This window comes from Lissotriton helveticus, chromosome 3_1 (genome assembly GCF_964261635.1).
Source record: "Lissotriton helveticus chromosome 3_1, aLisHel1.1, whole genome shotgun sequence".
Lineage (NCBI taxonomy): Eukaryota > Metazoa > Chordata > Amphibia > Caudata > Salamandridae > Lissotriton > Lissotriton helveticus.
Window position 1 is genome coordinate 1,068,325,361 of NC_136061.1, and position 22,232 is coordinate 1,068,347,592.

At 49.3% G+C, this 22,232-nt stretch overlaps 1 protein-coding gene across 1 annotated transcript in view; it reads left to right on the forward strand.

Annotated features, from left to right (window-relative positions):
- TTC21B (tetratricopeptide repeat domain 21B) overlaps positions 1-22,232 on the forward strand; it is a 557,120-nt gene that overhangs the window by 348,795 nt on the left and 186,093 nt on the right. Inside the window, exon 22 of the mRNA XM_078683845.1 lies at positions 744-825. Within this exon, the coding sequence (XP_078539971.1) occupies positions 744-825 (82 nt within the window). The remainder of the gene's footprint in view (positions 1-743; positions 826-22,232) is intronic.

Here is a 22,232-nt window from a genome sequence, read left to right on the forward strand (position 1 = left end):
TTGGTGTCTCTCTCTTCAGCAATGATAATAAATAGCAGATTGCACTCTACGTAAATTTATATATGTTGTATGTCATGGCATTGTGTTAGGTACTCGTCTAAAACCAAAATTGGCATGTATGGGGTTAAATATATGCAGTAAGGAGATATCACTGAAGAAGCCTAGTCAGTGGCCTGGGAGAGTTGTGTCCTTCTGTAAAACCATTGCAATATGAAATATGTAATATTAAACGCATTAAACGTGTTTCACTGTACAGTGGTAGTAAGATAGCATTCTACCATGGCACTGTATTAATACATGTGTGAATGTGTGTTTTATTAGTACAGTTGCTCAAAATAACGTGTTATTGGGTCATAATGTTTACACTGCCATGGAATACACCTCTGGTTATGGCTGAAAAGATTATTGTAACACATTTTTGAGTTCAGGAAGTAATCTTGAACCGTTTTCTGAATTTCCACCAAATTTAATAGATTTGTGGTAAGTCAAACTCTAGTCTTAAATAGAATTTGGCACTGACTCGTTGAGGAGTTACAAAATAATGTAGAAAAATCACATTTAGGCATGTGCATATGAAATTCTCCTGTTCATTTTTGCGCTCAAATTCCCATAAATATATTCTACAAGGCTTGTTGGATACAGACTATATTTGATTCGCAATTGCGATAGGTTTTTTGTAGTAGATTTTCTTTCACTACATTCATGTATGCACATGTAATCACCAGTAGTTTTATGTGTTGCAGATGATGGCTGATCTTATGTTCAGGAAACAAGATTATGACCAGGCGGTATTTCATTTCCAGTTGCTTCTAGAACGCAAACCAGGTACCGTTGAACATTCAGTATGATCATTTCACTAAGTATAATGTATTGGAATCCTTTGATTCACTGATTCTTTTTAAGTGAATATTGTTTATTAGAATTCTCCGTATCAATATGGGACTGGCGAGAGAAAACTGACCTTTGGAATACCTCTAATGCTGCTTATTTACAAATTACAACGATTCCTTCATGATTCTCACGGTAGGACTGAAACAGCGTATGGCACACTGTTTGTCTCATTCCTATATTGACATTCATCGTTTCCCTCAAAGTGATGTCGTGAAAGAATTCTACAAAGTGATAAAGCATTTAATAGACCTAGACAAAAAGGCCTTGAATATTGCAACATATGAGTATCTTGGCATGGCTTCTTCGTGAGGCACACAAGACCATAACATTTATCCCATTTCAACTATTTTATGAAAAGACAAAGGAGAAACTTGCACTTAAGAAATTTAACTGGTTCATTCAATTTCATGAGCCACATTTTCTCCAACAACTTTAAAATGAATGTCTGTTCAAACGGGCAAAGATCTGGTAAAATAAATTAGCATTTTAGTTATGGTAACTAAATAAACATTATTTTCTAAATCAAGAAAATGCGTCATCTCAGTCTTTTATATTGATCTACAAAATGTCATTGGGCCAAATGATGCCACTAAAGAGTGGTGTGGCTTACCCGTCTAGTCCCCCTACTGAGGAGATTAAGTTAATTTCGACCACTATTGAAAAGGCTGTGAGAGGGTAGACGCTTCTGTTACCAGTGGTACAAATGAGTCACCGTTCTCACTGAGATAGTTCCATCTTCATTTTCGATGGCTGAGCCTCTAATCACCTTCAGGGAAGCGCTGGTGGACCTCGCTATTGCAGTAATTGAGAATCCATTTTTGTCACTTGATTTGAATAGACAGGTGCACGTTGGCACATGCCTTCTGCTTCTGACCCTACATTCTTCTCTTCCTACCATCTCCACAGAGCCTGGTGGTTCAAGCATCTTCGGCTAGGTGAAACATTAAACCTCTTTCCTTCCAGCTTAACCCCTGCACAGAATCCTAATGGTTGGATGCATTCAAGTGTTTGCTTCAGGAATGCGTTCACACGTGTGTATGTGATCCACAAAGTTTTCTGGGGATGTCCAAGCTACCCTCATGAACATGCCATTCACTGGTGAAGCATCGTTTTGTGGAGAATGGAAACTGATCATTTGGGGCCGCATTATACATGTGGCTCATTTTGTCATTGCGCCGGTTGCACCTATTAAAAGGTGGGCCCAGCGCAATGAAGGAAATGGGCGGTATCATGATGAATGCGGTGCCCTTAGGGCAGCCGTGAACTCCTGCTGCCCTGGGGGCTGCACATTAATGTAAAAAAACAGAGTAGCTGCTTTGAAGCCACTCTGTATTTTCACAGTGCAGGCAGCAACACGCCTGCACTTTTGAAGGGGATTAGAGATCCCCTAGCAGGCAGGTGCAGTGAGTGACCACCAGCCTGCAAGGGGATATCTCCAGAGGGCTGCTCTCAGGGGGCGCACTGACAGCGCGCCACCTTTAAAGTGGGCTATTGTCAGTGTGCCTCCTGAGAGCTTATTTGCCTCTGTGTCTGTAACACAGCGTGGGCACAGAGGCAAAGGGATTCCCTCATTTGCATGGGCCACGCCCCCATGCAAATGACCCCCCCCGCCAAAGATAGCACTGGCCTTTTGCATACCAAAGGCCACTGGGCATGCATAGCGGGCACAAACGCCCGTTGCACCCTTTGATGGACTGTGTGTAATACGGCCCATGATTGTTTCAATCAAAGTAAGGCCACAGCTGGGCTCTGCATTGGGTTTAGCATCTCTGGCTCGCCTATTCCATCAACTATACTACAGGGAGATTACTCAAGATGCTTCCTAATGAAGAAGAAATCTCTGGCATGGATAACCATTACTGACTTAGAGATTCCTAAACAGGTTTCTCAAAAAGCAGTCCTCGAGCATGGTAATCCTTTTGAATATCTGTCTTTTGCTCCAAGAAAGGAATTTCTTTGATAATCATAGATATGGAAGATATATACGTCAGCATCATTATTCATCCAGATTGTCAGTTCTTGTTCTTCAGGGTAAGCAGCCAAAATGACATTGTCTTTATTCTCCCCTTTCGTCACAAATTAGCACCTCATATAGTTACCAGTTTCTTAGCAACTTTGACATTGCATCATGGAAGAGAGGTATTTTACGTGAATTAGAAGACCTTCTCAAGTGGAAGCTTCAAGAGCTGCCCAGGCCGTTTTGTTTTTCATAGGGATCCTGGACCTCGCAATTGATGTAAAGAAATGTTCTCTGACTCCATCCTAGTGCTCGCTATATCATGGTAGTGAACTTTAATATGACACTACTCCTTGTTAGAAACTTAGGATTCTAGCACTATCTAGGCTAGCCAAAACACTTCAACATCAGTCTATTTGCACATTCCAAACTTAAACATTCCCCCTGGTAGCAATGTCCTCCAATATATCCTTAGTATAAATATTGCAGGCTGCACTCGAGAGCCATTCACGAGCAGCTAGATGCCCAGGAGTATCATTCTTCAAAGCATCGAGGTTCTTCAAGACTTGTGTTCAGGTTGGCTGTTGTATGGCTGTGTGATCAGAGGAACCTTTGGTCAGGCCAGTTTTTTTTTTGCAAGGCCAGCTTCTCAGGCAATACTCTTGGCATACACATTCATCACTGGCGGGGTGAAATGGACTGGTTAGGATTAGAAATGCTGGAACTCACAGACTTACTAAATTATCCCCTTCCTGCAAGATGTTTGACTGGCATTATGACAGGCATAAAAAGGTATTTCTTTTTTTCAAATAGGTATTTGCAGGAGAAGAAGTTTCCAATGAGGATAATGGAGCACTGTTCAATTCTTCTGCTGTTAAAGAATGTCTTGAATGGTGTGGAATAATATGTTTACTTACAACACTTCCCAGTCCCGCGGTAAAGATGAAAGTTCCATAAGATGTTGATGGAAGGCATCCAGAGTGCACTCAAACCTACAGTAGATTGTACTGGACTACACCACATTCAGTCACAGGGGACATTATATTTGAACTAATAAGAGGTAGGAAGGTAGTGTCTGCTTTATACCGGTTTATATAGTAAAATCTTTGGCTCAATTAGAGACATACTAGAACACACCACATTCTGTCACAGCAAAAATTCCATTTGGACCGATTAGAGGGTGGAAGTTAGTGTCTGCTTTATACCCATTTTTGGGGGGGGGAAATGTAATTCTTTTGTCATTTTCAAACTGTATACAGACATAAACATACCATACAGTTACATTTTCCATCAGGTACAGTGTCAGCTTCTATCAAGCAAGTCATGAAAGTCCATGGTTACATACAAATCCAGATAATGACCAATCGCATAGCAATCCCTCATAGAACATATAGGGACAGGCAACATACTCTTCATACAAGGCAGTATGTCTAAACAGCAGGGCCCTGAACGGGCAACTAACTTGGCGGACAACATGCTGGTATCATACTTCTCTATAGGTTATCGCCAATCTAGTTATGGTGCCGCAGTGCATCCATTGTATAGCGCAGTGTGGCCACACACCATCCTTCATCCTAGGCCCTCGGGAGGGTTCTCCCTGTCTGTCTGCATTGTCTCTTTTCGTAGCATATAGTTCTGTAGGGCCCCCAAATGTCCTTAGGCCTGGACGCAATAGGTTGAGTTTCTGCATAAATCTTATTCTGTTCCTGACAGTACGACACATCCTGTAACCAGTCTTTGAACTTCGGGGTCCTTCCCCTCCCCCATTTACAGGCAATCCGCCTCTTGGCGAGCAGCAAAGCAACATCTAGAAATGTTCTATAGATTCTGGGTATCTGTGCAGTGTACCCTAATAACAAAATCAATGGGTCTTAGGTTAGGTTAGGGTAGTGTCCAACATTAATTCCAGTGCATTATGGACCTGTTCCCAATACTGCTCCACCTGTGGGCATTCCCAGGATAGATGGAGGAAGCCAGCTCCAGGTCGTTTACATCTTTATTCATTATGCGCCAACTTGAACCTATATTTGCGTGCTGGGGTGTAGTATATCCTATGTAGGAATTTATAGTGGATAATTTTGAGGCGACAGCTAGATGTGATGTTTCCCGTAATATCGCAACAATATTCCCACTGATCATCAGTCACCTCCCTTTTTAGGTCCTCACTCCAGTGTCCTCTAGATGCCCCCACTATCTCCGGTGTGTGTGTCCGCAAGCTACTATAAATATGTGACACTAAATGTGCTCCGTCAGCGCTATTCAGGACAGTGTGCAGTGGTCTCACACACTCCGGCTCTTTGGGGTAGTCAGGAAGCAACGCCTTCATACCTTCTGATATAGTAGACCTCTAAATGGGGTGGGTGTGATATTTCCAAACAAAAGATCACGTGATCGAAATTTACCATTTAGAAATAGATCTCCCCATTTGAGTATGTTCAGCCGCCGACACATATTTTGAAACCCCGTTTCGCGCAATAATTCTACTCTGGGATGATAGGTAAGGGGCATACGTGGTGCATATAGGAAAGTAACGCCTAGGTTACGTGAGATTCTCTGCCATGCATCTATCGTAGTTGTCACCGTGGTTGACGGAACATCCAGCGCACTGATAGGAGCGTAAACGACACCAGTCAGGGGCAAAGGTCTAGCTATCCAGTCTTCTGCGGCTATTTGAGGCATAAAAGGGGTGGGTTTTACCCAATGGAACAGATAGTGGGCTTGCGTGCTAAGGTAATATGCTTCAAAGTCTGGTATGTCAAACCCACCCTTGTTATATGGTTGTGTCATAACAGCCCATTTCAATCGTGATTGTCGCCCCCCCCCCCCAGACCAACCTGATCAATTCTGTACGTAATGTTTTAAAGAAATAGGCCCCCGGGTAATACGGGATGTTGAGGAAGTAATATAAAAAACGGGGCAGAATAACCATCTTGATAAGTGACACTCTGCCAGCCATTGACAGCGGAAGGGCAATCCATCTCGTGATACTATCGCGTAATTTGGTGATTGCCGTGCCATAATTTAGTCTCAGCGTCCCCTCCCTATCTCTAGATATTTGTATCCCCAGATATTTCAGGTCTGTGTGACACCATTCCATTGGGTATTCTAGAGTAAAGTCGGACACTGCAGCTGTTAGTGGATAGAATTGCTATTTTGCCCAATTAATTGTTACTCCTGATAGTCCACCAAAGACCACAAATTCTCGTAGTAAAGCATTAAGCTTAGTCTGAGGGTCAGTGACATATAACGTAACATCATCAGCATAAAGGGGCACTGATATTTGACGCTGCAGACACCGAAAAGCGCTATCTCGATGCAGTTGTCGTATTCGACAAGCCAGTGGCTCTATCGCGATCGTGAACAGGAGAGGGGACAGTGGGCATCCCTGCCTCGTGCCCCTTGTTATTACTATTGGGTCTGACAGGTGTCCATTTATGAGAATTTTGGCCATAGGCTCAGTATAGAGCAGTTTCACCCATGCTATGAATACAGGTGGGAACCCCATCTTCTGCAACACAGTAAATAGGTATCGCCACTCCACTGAATCAAACGCTTTAGTTGCGTCTAGAAAAACTGCAGTGAGATGGAAATGGGGGGCTACTGTCTGTATGAGTGAAAAGAGAGTGTGCAGGTTATGCGAGGTCGCCCTGGATGGGACAAACCCCGACTGGTCTGGGAGTATAATCCTTGTCATGAGTGGAGACAGTCGTGTGGCAAGGACCTTGGCCAATATTTTCGCATCACAATTTATTAGCGATAGTGGCCTATAGGAGTCACAAAACCTAGAGTCTTTACCCGGCTTCAGTAGGGACGTGATCACCACTTCGCGCATTGATCTCGGCAAAATCCCACCCTCTAAGGAATCTTCAAACACTTCCTTAAGGACCGGAGCCATGATATTTATATAACACTTATAGAATTCTGCCGGTATACCATCTAGGCCAGGTGCCTTCCCATTGCTCAATGACATGATAGCTTCCCTAATCTCATCCAGTTCCAGGGGCGCACTCCGAAATTTCCTATGTATGTCACTTAGCCAGCTTAACGCTACGTCTCCCAGGAATCCATTCAGATCTACCTCTCCCGAAGCCTGCGTGGTATAAAGGTGTTTATAATGTGTTTTAAAGGCGTCTGCAATGGTGTCGTCTCTACAAAACTCTCCATCAGCAGTTTCGATTTCCATAATCACATTAGTACTACGCGTCATGCGTATAACTTCCGCTAACGCCCTCCCCGGTCGCTCTCCTTCACCATATTTGCGGGCTATCCAGTATTTGCTGCGAAATTTAGTTTCACGACGTGTTTCCTCCTCGTATTCTGTCAATTTAGCCCTAAACTGCCGGTGCGCCTCTCCCCAATCCGTGCCGTGCATTTTGCTCTCAAACTCTTTCATGTCATTCTCCAGCTTTCGGATTGTGCGTTGTATATCTCTCAGCACCCTAAAACTCTTCGCAATACACCACCCCCTATTCGTGACCTTAAAGGCCTCCAAGACCGTCGCTACATCATCAACCGTGTCCTTATTCCTAGGAAAAAAATCTATTATATCAGTTTCTAGTTCTGTCTTAAATACTGGGTCCAAAAGGGCAGTAGGGTGCAGGCGCCAAACAGGTCTAGGGCGATCATATCCGGGCACAGTCAACGTAATTAACACGGGGCAATGATCCGAATGGGTTCTGGCCAAGTGTCTAGCCACCGTCACCCCAAGAGCCATTTCCCTGGTCAGGAAACAATAGTCAAGGTGCGCCCATGTGCCTGTGTATGAAGTGAAATGCGTGCCCTCCCTCTGCGCGGGATGCATGTGTCTCCAACTATCTATCAGCTGCCCCTCTGCCAGTATACCCTGGAGTGTCTCTCTCATCCTAGGGTGGTAGTGTGCCTGCCCGTCCGCTCTATCCATAGCTGGTGTAATCGCCACATTAAAGTCACCACCCCAGATGATATGTCTTGATCCGGCATCTAGTATTTTCCCCCATAGCATCGTAAAGAATTCTGGAGTATCCCCATTTGGTGCATAACAATTAACCATGGTGACAGTGCTACCTCCCAGTCGCCCCCATATCAGCACGTATCGGCCAGCCACATCCGTCAATTGTCCTAGTAATGTAAAAGGGACCGTACGTCTCACCAGTATGGCTGCGCCTCTAGCATAAGAGGAGTAATTGGAAAAGACATGGAGCCCTGCCCATCTGGAGGCAAAAGAGGGGTAGGTGTGCGGTGGTGTGTGTGTCTCTTGTAGCATTACCACGTCAGCCCCATGTCTATCTAAGTATGCTAATACCTGGCTGCATTTTCTAGCATCTTTAAGCCCCCTGATGTTCCAAGAAAGTATTGTAAGTTTAGAATCCGCTCTCTCACCCATCACCAGAAAAGGCAAGCCATTTGCGTATTTATTTATTTATTTATATAGCGCACTACGACCCGAAGGCGTCTAGGCGCTAGCCTGGCGCAAACAAATCACAACAGCCATGTAAGAAAGAGCACAAAAGATTAGATGGAAAAGAGCCAACTTTTCAGATCTTTTCTAAAAGGCAGAAGATCTTGGGCTGATTTAAGATGAATAGGAAGTGCATTCCACCACCTGGCCGTAATGAGATGAAAGCTTTTCCCCTCCCCATCTCTGTAGGCGGTAATTGGGAATCTTGACATTATTGGCCGATGAGAAACGAAGCGTCCTAGAGGGTAGATACCATTGAAAAAGATCCTGCAAAGACTCCGGACCAATACCATGTAAAGCCTTAAAGGCGATGCACAGGGCTTTAAAGCGAATTCGCTTTGTAATAGGCAGCCAATGTAATTCATTTAAGGCATGTTTTGCAGAAGAGAAACGGGGAAGACCGAACAGAAGGCGGGCCGCTGCATTTTGGAGAACCTGTAGCTTGGCAGTAACAGATTTGCAGGCGCCCACCAACAGCCCGTTACAGTAATCCAACTTGGACATGACCAACGCTGCCCTCACTGTTCTTTGTTGATCAACTGGAATAAAAAGAAACACTTTCCGAAGAATACGAAGGGCGTAATAGGTAGAGGATGTCAACATGTTTATGTGGTGAGAAAAACCAAGGGAGGAATCAATAATGACACCAAGGTTTTTAGCCTTTACTACCGGAGATGGAGTGGGGCCCAGCTCGTCGGGCCACCAATCAGCAGACCATATTGAGGCATCCTTTCCGAAACTTAGTACCTCAGTCTTATTAGAGTTGAGCTTTAAACAATTGGTGTCCATCCAACTGCTGACATCACTCATACATTTTTGAAAATTAGAAGCTGACTCAGAAATGTTACTGGAGACAGACACAATGATCTGTGTATCGTCAGTGTAAGAAACTAAATTAAAACCATGACTTCTTATTAGATTAGCAAGGGGGGCTATATATATATTAAAAATAGTAGTGCTTAAGGAAGAGCCCTGAGGAACCCCACAAGGAAGTAGTATGTATGAACCTTGGCCACATTGTCATTTTGTCATTCCTGTCATCCATGTATCACCCGACCACTCGTACCAATGAGTAACTTCAATATGCAAACAACACCAATCAGTATGCTCAACGACATCCTCTGCCCATCTTCCAAATGCCTGTACTGTGTCTATAGGTGCATATGGTGTCAAACAAACATCCTCTACCGCCACTCTCAAACCCTTCCTCTGTCCCCCCCCCTCACCCACTGAAGCATCCCCAACTTGCCAGGAACAATACCCCTCCCTACATTCCCCACCAACATCCCCCCCACCCCCCAAACATTATCCAAAAGACCCCGAGTGATATATTGCAACATTGGGGTTCTCCCGCTGGGGGATCTACTAGAGTGCAGCACAACCACCACCTCCTCCTCAAGCCGTGGAACTGTCCGGGCCCATGACCATGCCCGATGAGGGATAGTGGGCCCTGGGATACATTACCACTGGGGTACTCGGCTAGTCCTCTTTGTATAGTCCTCCGCCTCTCAGCTGTGCATCAGTTCGTGTGAGCTATCAGGTGAGACCGGGAGGCCGCACATGCAGTGAGAGTTCTATATCAAGCTTCCTCATCCGTATCTCGTGCAGCAACCCGCTGAGTAGGGTCACGATCGTTCGCTCCACGCTGCGCCTTCCTCAGTGTGCGTAGATAGTCCTCCACCTGTTACTCCCTTGGTGAGTTACCCGCAGACGTGCAGAGTAAAGCAGTGCGTAATCAACTTGTGCATCACGCAGCTTCTTTTTTACGCCCAGGAACTTGCGCCGTTCTTCTTGTACCAGTGGGGTAAAATCCAGAAAAATAGAGAAATTCACTCCGTTATATGCCAGGTTTTGTTTGGTACGCCCTGCCCTCAGTGCCACATCGCGGTCCCTGTAAGTTAGCAGCCTCGCTATGATAGACCTCGGCGGGGTCCCGGGTTTTGGTATAGGCCCCAAAGACCTATGCGCTCGTTCCACAATAAATTGCGCGGAGAAGGCCTCAGCTCCTATGGACGTCAGGAGTAGTTTCTCTATGTAGTCCTCCATCTGACCAGTGTTTGTAGATTCTGGTATTCCCGTAACGCGTATGTATTACGCCGACTGCGAGCTTCCAAATCTTGGTTTTTCGCAGCTATGGTGCGGAGCAGGCTGTCCATACGCGTTAATAGTGTCGTGTGTCGCATTTCTTCACTTCACCAGTGGCGGTTCAGGAATGGTTGGACGCCGCTGCACCGGGCGCGCAGACGGATGGCAACGTGGACAATTGGAGAGAACCCGGGGTTTCCTCTCCTGCTTCGGCGACGGGACGCATGGAAGGGGATAAGCAGAGCCAGAGATCCTGGCGCTCCAGGTCGAACAGCCCTCGTTGGGACTCGCCACAAGACAATTCAGTGGGCTGAGAATGCGGACACTCGACACAGTGCTTCTTCGAACTGTAACGTATACCAAAACTAATATACTGTTGGGGTTGTCATTAGCGGTTACTTGTGTTTTTGAACCGAACTTAAAAGCCCACGTTAAATGTCAACCTTAGTTAGTCCTGAGGAACACAGTACTGGGACAGTGCGGGAAGGGCGGCCTGGTGGAGGCCGGCTAACGCTTTCCTGTAAGAAGTCCGTCGGGGAGGGTTTCCCTCTCCGGGCAGGGTTGGGTGACAGGCGCTCTGCTAATTGAGGTGGTGGGTAGTTTTGCACCCACGGAGCAGGGAGCAGGGTGGGGGGCACTGTTTCATGGGGGGGGGAGGCATAATGTTCGGAAGTTGGAGGGAGGGAATGGAAGAATCCACATATGTAAAGCAGGAAATTGTTTGCATTCAACGGGTATGTTGGGGAGATGGTTGGGAGGGTAGGGGAGTTGGGACTGTTTTACGGTCATGTGCAGCTAGAAATATCAGATTCACCTCAAGCACCAGAGCGCAAATGCAATTCACCTCATACAGCAACGGTTATGGCTAGACGATGGGAAAAAAGCCTCAAAATTCTGAGCTGGAACGTCAACGGGCTGGGAGATAGACTCAAACGCACCATAGTCCTGCAATTTCTTAAAAGGTACCAGCCGGATGCGGTCCTGCTACAAGAAACGCATCTCATGGGGAATGCATGTCAGGCCCTCAACAGATGGGGGTATACTCTTGCAGTCCACTCAGGCTTCACCTTGGGCTCCAGGGGGGTAGGGATCCTGCTGCGCCGTTCACTGCCTCTTTCTATAGACCACATGGAGACAGACCCACAAGGGCGCTTCGCGGTAGTGTCCGGCAAATGGGAGGGGTATCACCTGAACCTCATATCCGTCTACATCCCACCTGGCCTTCAAATCCGGGCATACACGGATCTGGGGAAACTGTTACTTTCCCTCCCTGACGGGCAGTTAGTGATGGGTGGGGATTTCAACGCGGTAGTGTCGGGCACGCTGGACAGACACCCTCCCAGGGACATACCACAAGGGCAGAAATGGATGGCGGACTTCTTAGAAGCCTTCGGACTCACAGACGTATGGCGATTGCGCCATCCAACTGACACACACTTCACTTTCTTCTCCGGGCCACATCACTCATTCTCCCGCCTTGATTACATCCTGACTATACTACAGCACGACACGACAATACAAGAAGCAATCCATCTTACCCGAGGCATTTCCGACCACTCGGCAGTCTTCACACAGTTCACATTCAGGACTCGGCGGGAGGGCTGTGTTGTACCCATAGGAGCCTGGCACCTACACAATGAGGAGACTAGGAAGACATTAATAGGGGCAATCACTCAGTATTTTGACACCCACACAGGGTCAGTGGACTCCCCAGTAACCTTATGGGAGGCGTTTAAAACAGTGATCAGGGGGAAGCATTATCGGTCATAGCCATAAAACGAAAGGATAAAGAGCAGCAGGTAGCAGCTATGGAAACTGATCTCGCGCGGTTGGAAAAGGAGGGGCGGGACACAGGGGCGCCGGACGCACAACGTAGACTACAGCTTAAAACGGCAGAGTATAAGGAGCTAGTAACACAGGAGGCCCAGGCAGTAGCTAGACATAGGATTGGGAAGCTTTACGACCAAGGCGACAAAGCTGGGAAGCTTATAGCTTGGCTCGATAAAAAGCAACAGGCCAGTAAAGTAGTTCCGGAACTTCGAACAGACTCAGGGACCATTCTAACCGAACCACGGGAAATAGTGGCTTAATTTGCGCGACACTACCAAAAGGTCTATAGCCGGGAATCGGATCGTCCGGAGGAGGACTCTGTGGCCCTCCTGGCGGACATCCGCATGCCCTGTTTATCAGAAGAAGATCGAGAGGCCCTTGAAAGCCCACTCGCAGTCACTGAGCTGCAACATGCAATCACTGACCTTCGCCCTGGTAAGGCCTTAGGACCAAACGGCCTCCCAATAGAGCTCTACAAATTGAAGCCGGACATACTTAGTCATCACCTTAAACACATGTTTGACAAAAGCAAAGAGACTGGGAGGTTGCCACGAGACCAGCGTATAGCCACTATCGTGGCAATACCTAAAGAAGGGAAGCCTAAAGAGTCATGCGTTTCATACAGGCCAATCTCGCTGCTTAACGCGGAGCTGAAAATCCTGGCCAAGACACTGGCGAATCGACTCCAGTCGGTCCTCCCTACCCTGGTCCACCCGGACCAATCAGGGTTCATGCCTCACCCCAACACTGCACTGAATATACGGCGGCTCTACGGGGTGCTCGGGCAACGACACAAGATACACGAAGATGCGGTGGTGGTCTCCCTAGATGCCACTATGGCATTCGACACCCTTGAATGGCCCTACATGATCGCGGTTCTTCGTAAACTTGGCTTTGGGCCTAATTTTATTTCATGGATCCGGCTCCTTTACACAGAGCCGCTTGCCCAGGTAGTAGTGAACGGTAAGGCTTCCGAGATCTTCACCCTAGAGCGGGGGACTAGACAGGGGTGCCCTCTCTCGCCGTTGCTGTTTGCTCTCTCCCTCGAACCACTCGCGGCTTGGATAAGGCAAGACGTTTATCTTAAAGGGATAGCATGGACAGAGGGGTGGGAGGACAAGATCTCCTTATATGCCGATGACATCTTACTTTACCTCACCAGGCCACGTAGATCTATAATGGCAGCGCTCAACATCTTCGCGAGCTTTGGCCGAAACTCCGGATTTCGGATTAATTGGAGCAAATCCCATTTATATGTACTCCACGGGGCCGCTCCGAGGCTCCCAGACACGTGTCCCATGACAGTGGCGGTAGACGGCTTTCGATACTTAGGAGTCTTTGTCTCCACGGATAAAACTCTACTGCACGAGAAGAACTTGCTGCCACCTTTACGACGGCTCCAACGAGACGCCAAAGCTTGGCAGCAACTCCCGTTATCATTGCTGGGCCGTGCAGCCCTCTTCAAGATAGTGGCATTGCCGAGATTTCTATACGCACTGCACAATTATCCTGACCTAGTACCTAAATCCTACTTTGTAGCAGTCGAAGCGGCACAACGTGAACTCCTATGGGCCGGGACGCCCAGAATCGCACTACGTAAACTTACATTGGGGTGGTACGATGGTGAAATCGCCCTCCCCGACATCCGCAAGTACTATTGGGCCGCACACCTGGCAGCGATCAATCACGGGACGTACAGTGACGGGAACGAACCTGGGTACGGGATGGATAGATGGCTGCTACCTGGGGGAAACTATGAGCTTGCACTCTACTCAAAACCAGGCAAACTACACCTCACAGACCCGACACAACACTCAGTACAGATATGGCACATTGCTCAGCGGGAACTGGGGTGGTCAGGTGTCCTTACAATGTCAACTCCACTTTGGGCCTCCGAAAAGCTTGGTAATCTAGGGCGTACCAAAGGGTTCCGTAACGGGGACCTTATAGGGATCTCGCAAATAAAAGACCTCTGGGGCCCTAAAGGCATCCACACTTTCGCCCACCTACAGGACACGTATGACCTGGCTCAAACCGAACGCTTCCGGTACATGCAAGTGCGACACTCCCAACTGGAAAACATTCCAACGGATGCGACACTGCCGCAGGCTTCCCCACTAGAGGACAGAATACTGGACGGACTCATCCCAGAACACGCTATCTCCCTTACCTAAAGAAAATTGATAAATAATCCCCCTGACACGCTCCTTCCCCTAAGGGATAAATGGGTCAATGACGGACTGGAGATTGATGAGGAGGAATGGATGTTTGCTCTCGCCTCTCCTAGGGAGGTAGCGATATCGGCCAGACTGCGCCTAGTTCAACTAAAAATCTTACACAGGGTGTACATCTCCTGCACTAGGCTTCAAGCGATGGGGAGGGGGAGAGACGGGCTCTGTAGGAGAGGTTGTGGAGGGGCAGGTACCTTCTTTCACATATTGTGGGACTGTCCGATAGTGCAAAAGTACTGGACGAGAGTGGTGCAGTGTATGCGGGAGGTTTGGGAAGTTGAGATTCGGCCTGAGGCCAAGCGATGCCTCTTGAACATTTGGGAACCCACGGACCTGCCCACGAGAGGGAGAATCTGGGTGACGCTAGGACAGATGATAGCAAAGAGGAACATCGCTAGGCTGTGGGGAGCCCATACTCCACCGAAACTGACAGACTGGCAAAGCGACATGGATTGGTGCATGCTGCAAGAAAAGACTGTGTGCGGTGCAAGGTGGTGTTCCCGCAAATGGGGAGAAGTGTGGTCACGGTGGAATGACTTTCGGGGTAACATCTGTGAGCCTCCTCCTATCTCGCAGTCCGGAACAGAAGATCTAGTCTAGGCTGTTCCCCAGTGGCTGTAATCGTGGTACTGAATACACTTCGGATGCATCTCTGGTGCTAAATGGAGTCGAAATCAAAACACTGCACTGACCGTGTTTGTTTCTTCTTTTCATCTCTTTTCTCTTTTTTCTTTTTTTCCCCCTTTTTCTTTTTACCACACATGCTTCTTGAACACTTTCAACAACGTTTAATGCTATAAAATATAAAACCAGACCTACATATATCTGCATTCTGAACGACACCCAAACCACACACACTGTTGTACAACGCCGCCGTACCCCCGGGATGTCGCCAAAGGGGCTGTGTGACTTACCTATGAACGCAAACGTTAACCAGGTGCTGCCGGCCCCAGGGTTGTAGGCGTAAAGCTGTGTAAATGCTTGTGTGGTAATAAAGATCTATAAATAAAAAAATAAAAAAAATAGTGTCGTGTTACTTGCACTGGTATCGTCGTTGTCCGAAATGCGCCTTTCGGTTTCCGCTAGCCTCTCTTCATGCTGGTCTACTTTGTGGACTATGGCATCCATTCTAGAAGACATTCTGTCTACTTTGTCAACCACTGTGGCGAATCCCTGTCTCATTTCTTGCAAAAGCTGTCGCATGTCAAATTCCGCGGTTGCTTCACTGCCTCCCGCCATTTCATCAGTGATTTTCTCAGCTGCCGCCGAGTTAGCTTTCGAATTCTTTTTCCCAGCTTCGAATGACAGCTTCGGCTGACGAGCGTCTTGTCTCACCATCCTGCTGCCAGTCCCAGGACCTCGTGGGCGCACCACAGCTAGTGTAGAGGTATCACAATGACAGGTAGCCACTGTTTGGTATCCAGACGGGTATCAGTCCCCTGGCCAGAGAGAGCTCGTATCAGAATCTTAATGTTAAGGAGCGCCCATACACTGCATAGCTCCTCGGCTGCGATGAATCAGCAGATAATGGGAACAAACCCGTTGTATTCACTTTCTTGTGCGAGGTCGCTAGGTCTATGCCGTTGTATACAGTGCCAACGATAGCAATCATACACCCTGAAATCCCACCATAGGTGCAAGGCCCCAGCGCACCAGCATGTCCAATATACGTGTATGGAGTATCAGTAGCGCTGGCTCGCCTGCACATGGAGGCTCGGGACGATCATCAATCCGGGCAGTTCTCGTCGCAGTGGGGGTAGATAGTGGTTCAAGGAGCTGCTCTGCGCCACACACGATTAATCCAGTAGATCACCGCGGGGGGGGGGGCATTATGTCCGACTTTGCTTTTGTCCCCCGGCTGTGCGGCAGTGGCTCAACCTGCACGGCCCGTCTCAGGCCCCTGCGGCGATTGTAACCAGCCGTGCTCAAGCCCCTCTCTCACCGTGTGAGCACGGAGGTCTATGCTGCAGCGTCGCAGTCGATCAGCAGTGTTCCCGTGACTGCTCCTCCAAGCTGGGGGTTCGAAGCCACCGCCTCCGCAGTGTGCGGCTCAGACCGTTGAGGCCCCTCTGCCTCGTGGGGGACCACGGAGTTTCCTGCCACTCGCCGCCGCCCTGCCCAGCGGTCACATCATCCGCGTCCGTCACGGCAAATCTTCCTCGCCCCCGTTCTCGGACCCACCTCAGCCGATCCGCACCAAACTTTCGCCGAGGGTGGAAGACAGAATATGCAGCAGTCCTATTGAGTTATTGCCGATGTACGACCAGATTAAAAAGGATTATTTAAGGATATTAGTCCCAGGTTACAGGAGCCTCAACAAAAGGCTGCCATTCTGTACGTGCGCCCTCTAGCGCCCCCCTGCTTTATACCCATTTTTTATGGTCAAAGCTTTGGGTCAAAAATGCGATGTTCTTGATGTGAGTAGCAGTCAAAGGATGCGGTTAGTGAAATGCATTGTGTATGAACCAAGCGAACATAGAAGGTGACCTGATTTGTAGCCAGCGAGTGGGTTTGCATTAAATATCTTTCATTGTGGAGATAAGTGTTGCCTAAGTTTTGGGATTGGGGTCAGATAGTGGAGGTGCATGATAATGCTGTGCCCCTTACTAATGGTCATAGGTGGTATATGATGGAAGTGGCTTAACTTGGTCTGAAAGGTCAAAAAAATGAAGTTGTTCACTGGTAGCGGCAATCAATGAGATGGAGCAGGACACGACTAAAGAAGGGGTACCTACACAGGGAGATGGTCAAGACTCCAATGCCTGATCAAGAGACACTCTGGATGGACGAGATATCGGCTCATGGACTGGAAGCACGCAAGTTGTTTCACACCCCATAAGTTCTATTTGTATAGTTTTTCTTCCTCTTTCTAATCTACTGAACAGGAATATGGATATTGTAAGAGCAGTTTTTTTCAAGTTTTTGCTAGGCAGACTGTTTGGGGTAGGTTTGTAGAGGGGGGGGAATTGGGGAGGGCGACAGACCTTCTCCGCCAGTAGGTCCTTCTCCTGCTTGGGTAGAGAATGGGACTGAGGGGGGAGGGAGGTAGGGAGTTGGGGCTGTTCGAAAAGTGAGAATCTACGGGGATGGAGCAACCAGGGGAGGGAGGATCGGGAGGGGTGGGGAGTTGGGGTGGAGAGGGAGGGGGGGGTTCATGTCACTGAGGTCATACACGCTGGCGTTCTAGACACTGTATCCACACCAGGATTACGCAACACAACTCAGGAATCAGGACAAGATGTCAGGTGACCATATGCGAGAGGTGCAAGAACAGGGGGGGTTTAGCATACTATCTTGGAATGTGAATGTCTTGGTAGTAAAATTAAGAGAGGGCTAGTAAATGCATACATAAAACGGCTAGGCCCAGACATAATCCTGGTGCAGGAAACCTTAAGGGAACCCAATGTGCCTGCTTGGTCAGAGGTCAATACAGAGTACTTGCGCATGCAGGGTTTACCATGGGTTCCAGGGGGGTGGCCATAATAATAAAGAAGAACCCACCGTTTCGCATAGCTCCGATGTGGACGGATCCTCAGGGGACCTACGTAGGAGTGAGGGGTCTGTGGAGGAGACGGGAATACACAATAGTTTCGGCTTATGCTCTCCCTATACTACAAGCAGCTACACTCAAAGGGGTGTGGGCATCCTACTTAATACAGCAGACACCATACAAGTCCTTGGGGGAGATTTTAATGATGTGATGGAACCGGCGTTGGACAGGACAGGGGTTAAACCTAGAGACCAGACCCAGACCTTATTCTCCAAGATGATTACTACCCTGGGGTTGACCGATGTGTGGAGATGGCTGCATCCAGAACTGACGGCCTACTCCTTCTTCTCTGGTGCCCATAGGGTCTACTCAAGACTGGACTACATTTTCCTAACCAGACACAACTTGACGATGGGAGATGTAGCTGAATACAAAGCAAGAGGGATATCAGACCATTCCCCGCTCCTGGCTCGGGTGGGGGGGGAAGGGGTGAGAGGAGGGGATACTGGAGGTTGACAGCCTGGGACCTACAAAATGGGACCATATTGAAGGGTATCCGTGCGGACGTAAAAGTCTATATAGCTGAAAATGAAGGCAAAGTTACGTCCGTTCTGGGAGGCCTTTAAGGCGGTTCTTAGGGACAGGGCACAGAACAGACTAGCCGAGGAGAGGCGGAAGCTACAAAATGAAATTGGGTCTCTAGAGGCACAGATATTGGAATTGGAGAGGGAGTATCAGGCCACAAGAGAGACAGGGACACTTAGGAGGTTGACGGACGTACAGCACCAATATAGAGAGGTAGTTACGGGAGAAGCTAAAACCCAGGCACTGGCGACACTCCATCGCCTATATGATGTGGGTGACAAATCTGGAAAGTTACTGGCGTGGCTCAGTAGGAAGGAAAGAGACGCCAGGTGGATAGAGCAGGTTAGAGACCCTCAGGGGACACTGGTATGGTCGGAGGCTCGGATCGTGGAGGCATTTGCCACCCATTACAAATTATTCTATGAAGCTAGAGACCTAGGGACACAGGAGGACGCCCTATGCTACATGTCAAACATCGAGCTACCGGCACTAACTGCTGACGCTTAACTAAGCCTGGAGGCTGACATTACACTGGACGAAATTAAGGCAGCCTTGGCTAAGTTGAGGGCGGGAAATCCCCTTGCCCGAACGGATTTCCTGCGGAATTTTTCAAACGTACGGCTGACCTATTGGCCCGCCATCTCCTGGGACACTTTGAGGAAGCGGTGCAGGAGGGGAGACTGCCGTCAGATCTCCGTATGGCAACAATAATTCCAGTACATAAGGAGGGGAAACCAGCGGACGACTGTACATCGTACCGCCCCATCTCTCTCTTGAACATAGAGGTGAAATTATTGGTGGTGATATCCGAATTAGTTCACCTGGACCAGACGGGCTTTCTCCCCGGCAGGGCCACTAGATTAAACCTCAGACACACTCACAACTGGCTACAGGAGGTGGTCAAGAGAGGGGAGCCGCACTGGTTCCTGTCCTTGGATGCTGAGAAGGCTTTTGACGCTGTCTACAGGCCCTTTCTCGAGGGTGTCTTGGCGCGGTTCGGCTTTGGCCCCAAATTCCAGAAATGGGTACAACTGCTATACACGGAGCCTAGAGCCAAAGTTAAGGTTAACGGGATCCTATCCCAGGACTTCCCGGTAAGACGAGGGACCAGACAGGGGTGCCCGCTGTTCCCCCTCCTCTTTGCGCTCACAATAGAGGTGCTAGCGGGCGCGATTCACCAAAATGAGGGCATTAAAGGTTTCAGAATGGGGTCGACAGACTCCGCTGAGGAGAAGATATCACTGTACGCGGATGATGTCCTCCTATACATCACACAACGGAAGCTACGATTCCGGCACTGTTTGCGGAACTGGAACAGTATGTGGCCCATGCGGGGTCTCGGATAAACTGGCACTAGTCGGTCCTCTACGACCCCCGGGGACAGGAACAGTGGACGTTCTGCCGGGAAGGCTGCAGACCACAAGTGCAGGGTTTACGTATCTCGGAGTATATGTGACACTGGATAGCAGCAGGTCCTACGAACGGAATATAGAACGGATAGTGCAGAACTTTATAGAAGACGCAAACCGGTGGCGGCTGCTCCGTCTTACTATACTAGGACGAGCGGCCATGTTTAAAATGATAACGCTACCGAGGTTCCTGTACGCACTCCAAAACGAGTACTACCATCTTCCACGAAAGGTGCTTGAGAGAATAAACGCGGAACTGAGAACTTTCCTGTGGCTGGGAAAACAGCCGCGAATTGCATTGACCACCCTACAACGCCATCAGTATAGCGGAGGGATTTCACTTCCGAATCTTGAGGCTTACTACTGGGCAGAACACCTAGCCCCGGTTAAAGACTGGCTTCATGCGCCGGCCGACCACCCCACGTATGCCCTCGAACGGCACAGCATGGCCACTCGACCCTGTACATATTATCTATATCAGCAAAGACGTCACCTTCAGCCACGCAACAGGACTCCACTGGACGGACCACAGCTGCGTCCACTTCACCTTCAAAAGAACGACGATCCACCACCACCAGCAACAGGCTGCCCGAAGAAGCTGGAACAAGATCACAGCCGACCAGCTCACCGCTTCCCTGAGCCAGCACCCTCCCGCCAGCTCAGCGAACCCCAGCCAGGCCGCTGACAACCTCACGATGTGGATCAACAACTGCGCAGACGAACTCGCCCCTCTGAGAACCCCACCCAGCGGACCCTGCAGCAGAAAAACACCATGGTTCACCGACGAACTCAAGAGCTCCAAGAAGAACTGTCGAGCCCTCGAGAAAGTCTGGAGAAGGGAACCAACCACGGACAACATGACCACCCTCAAGCACGCCACCCGGAAACACCACCAACTGATCCGCGCCACCAAGAAAAATACATACAAGGACCGGCTGGACAACAACGCACACAACTGCAAGGAACTCTTCAACATCGTGAAAGAGCTCTCCAACCCCAACGCCGCAAACAACGACATCACCCCGTCGCAAGACCTCTGCAACTCCCTCGCGTCCTACTTCCACAACAAGATCGCGGACATACACAACAGCTTCAGCAACCAACCAACGGAAGCCACAACCGCAACAACGCCACCCACCACCACCCTCCGCACCTGGACTCCGATCAGCACCGAAGACACCATCCGCACAATGAACTCCATCCACTCCGGATCTCCGACCGACCCCTGCCCTCACCACGTCTTCAACAAGGCCGACGCTGTCATCGCACCCCACCTGCGGGACATCATCAACACCTCCTTCAACACCGCCACCTTCCCGGAGAGCTGGAAGCACGCCGAACTCAGCGCCCTTCTCAAGAAACCCACAGCAGACCCCACCGACCTCAAGAACTACCGTCCCATCTCGCTCCTCCCGTTCCCGGCCAAAGTCATCGAGAAGACCGTCAACAAACAACTGGCCGCCTTCCTCGAGACGAATGGATCCCTCGACCCCTCACAGTCTGGCTTCCGAGCGAACCACAGCACCGAGACCGCCCTCATCGCCGCCACCGATGACCTTCGAACTCTGATGGACAACGGGGAAACAGCGGCCCTCATCCTCCTGGACCTCTCCGCGGCTTTCGACACTGTCTGCCACCGCACCCTAGTACAGCGCCTCGGCAACATCGGAATCCAGGACAAGGCACTGGAATGGATCACCTCCTTCCTCGACGGAAGAACACAGAGTCCGTCTACCACCGTACAAGTCAGAGGCCACCGAAGTCATCTGCGGCGTACCCCAGGGATCCTCGCTGAGCCCAACCCTCTTCAACGTCTACATGAGCCCCCTCGCGACCATCGCACGCCAACACAACCTGAACATCATCTCCTACGCCGATGACACCCAGCTGATCCTCTCCCTGACCAACGACCCCGACGCCGCCAGAGCCAACCTGCACGAAGGGATGAGAGAGGTAGCCGAATGGATGACGACCAGCCGCCTGAAACTGAACTCAGACAAGACGGAGGTCCTCATCCTGGGCTCCTCGCCCTCCGCCTGGGACGACTCCTGGTGGCCCCCCGCCCTGGGCACCGCACCCAAACCAACGGACCACGCACGCAACCTGGGCTTCATCCTGGACTCCTCCCTCTCCATGACCAGACAAGTCAACGCCGTCTCCTCGTCATGCTTCAACATCCTGCGAATGCTACGGAAGATCTTCCGGTGGATCCCCACCGAGACCAGGAAGACTGTCACCCAGGCCCTCGTCACTAGCCGACTGGACTACGGCAACGCCCTCTACGCCGGAACCACCGCCAAGCTCCAGAAGAGACTCC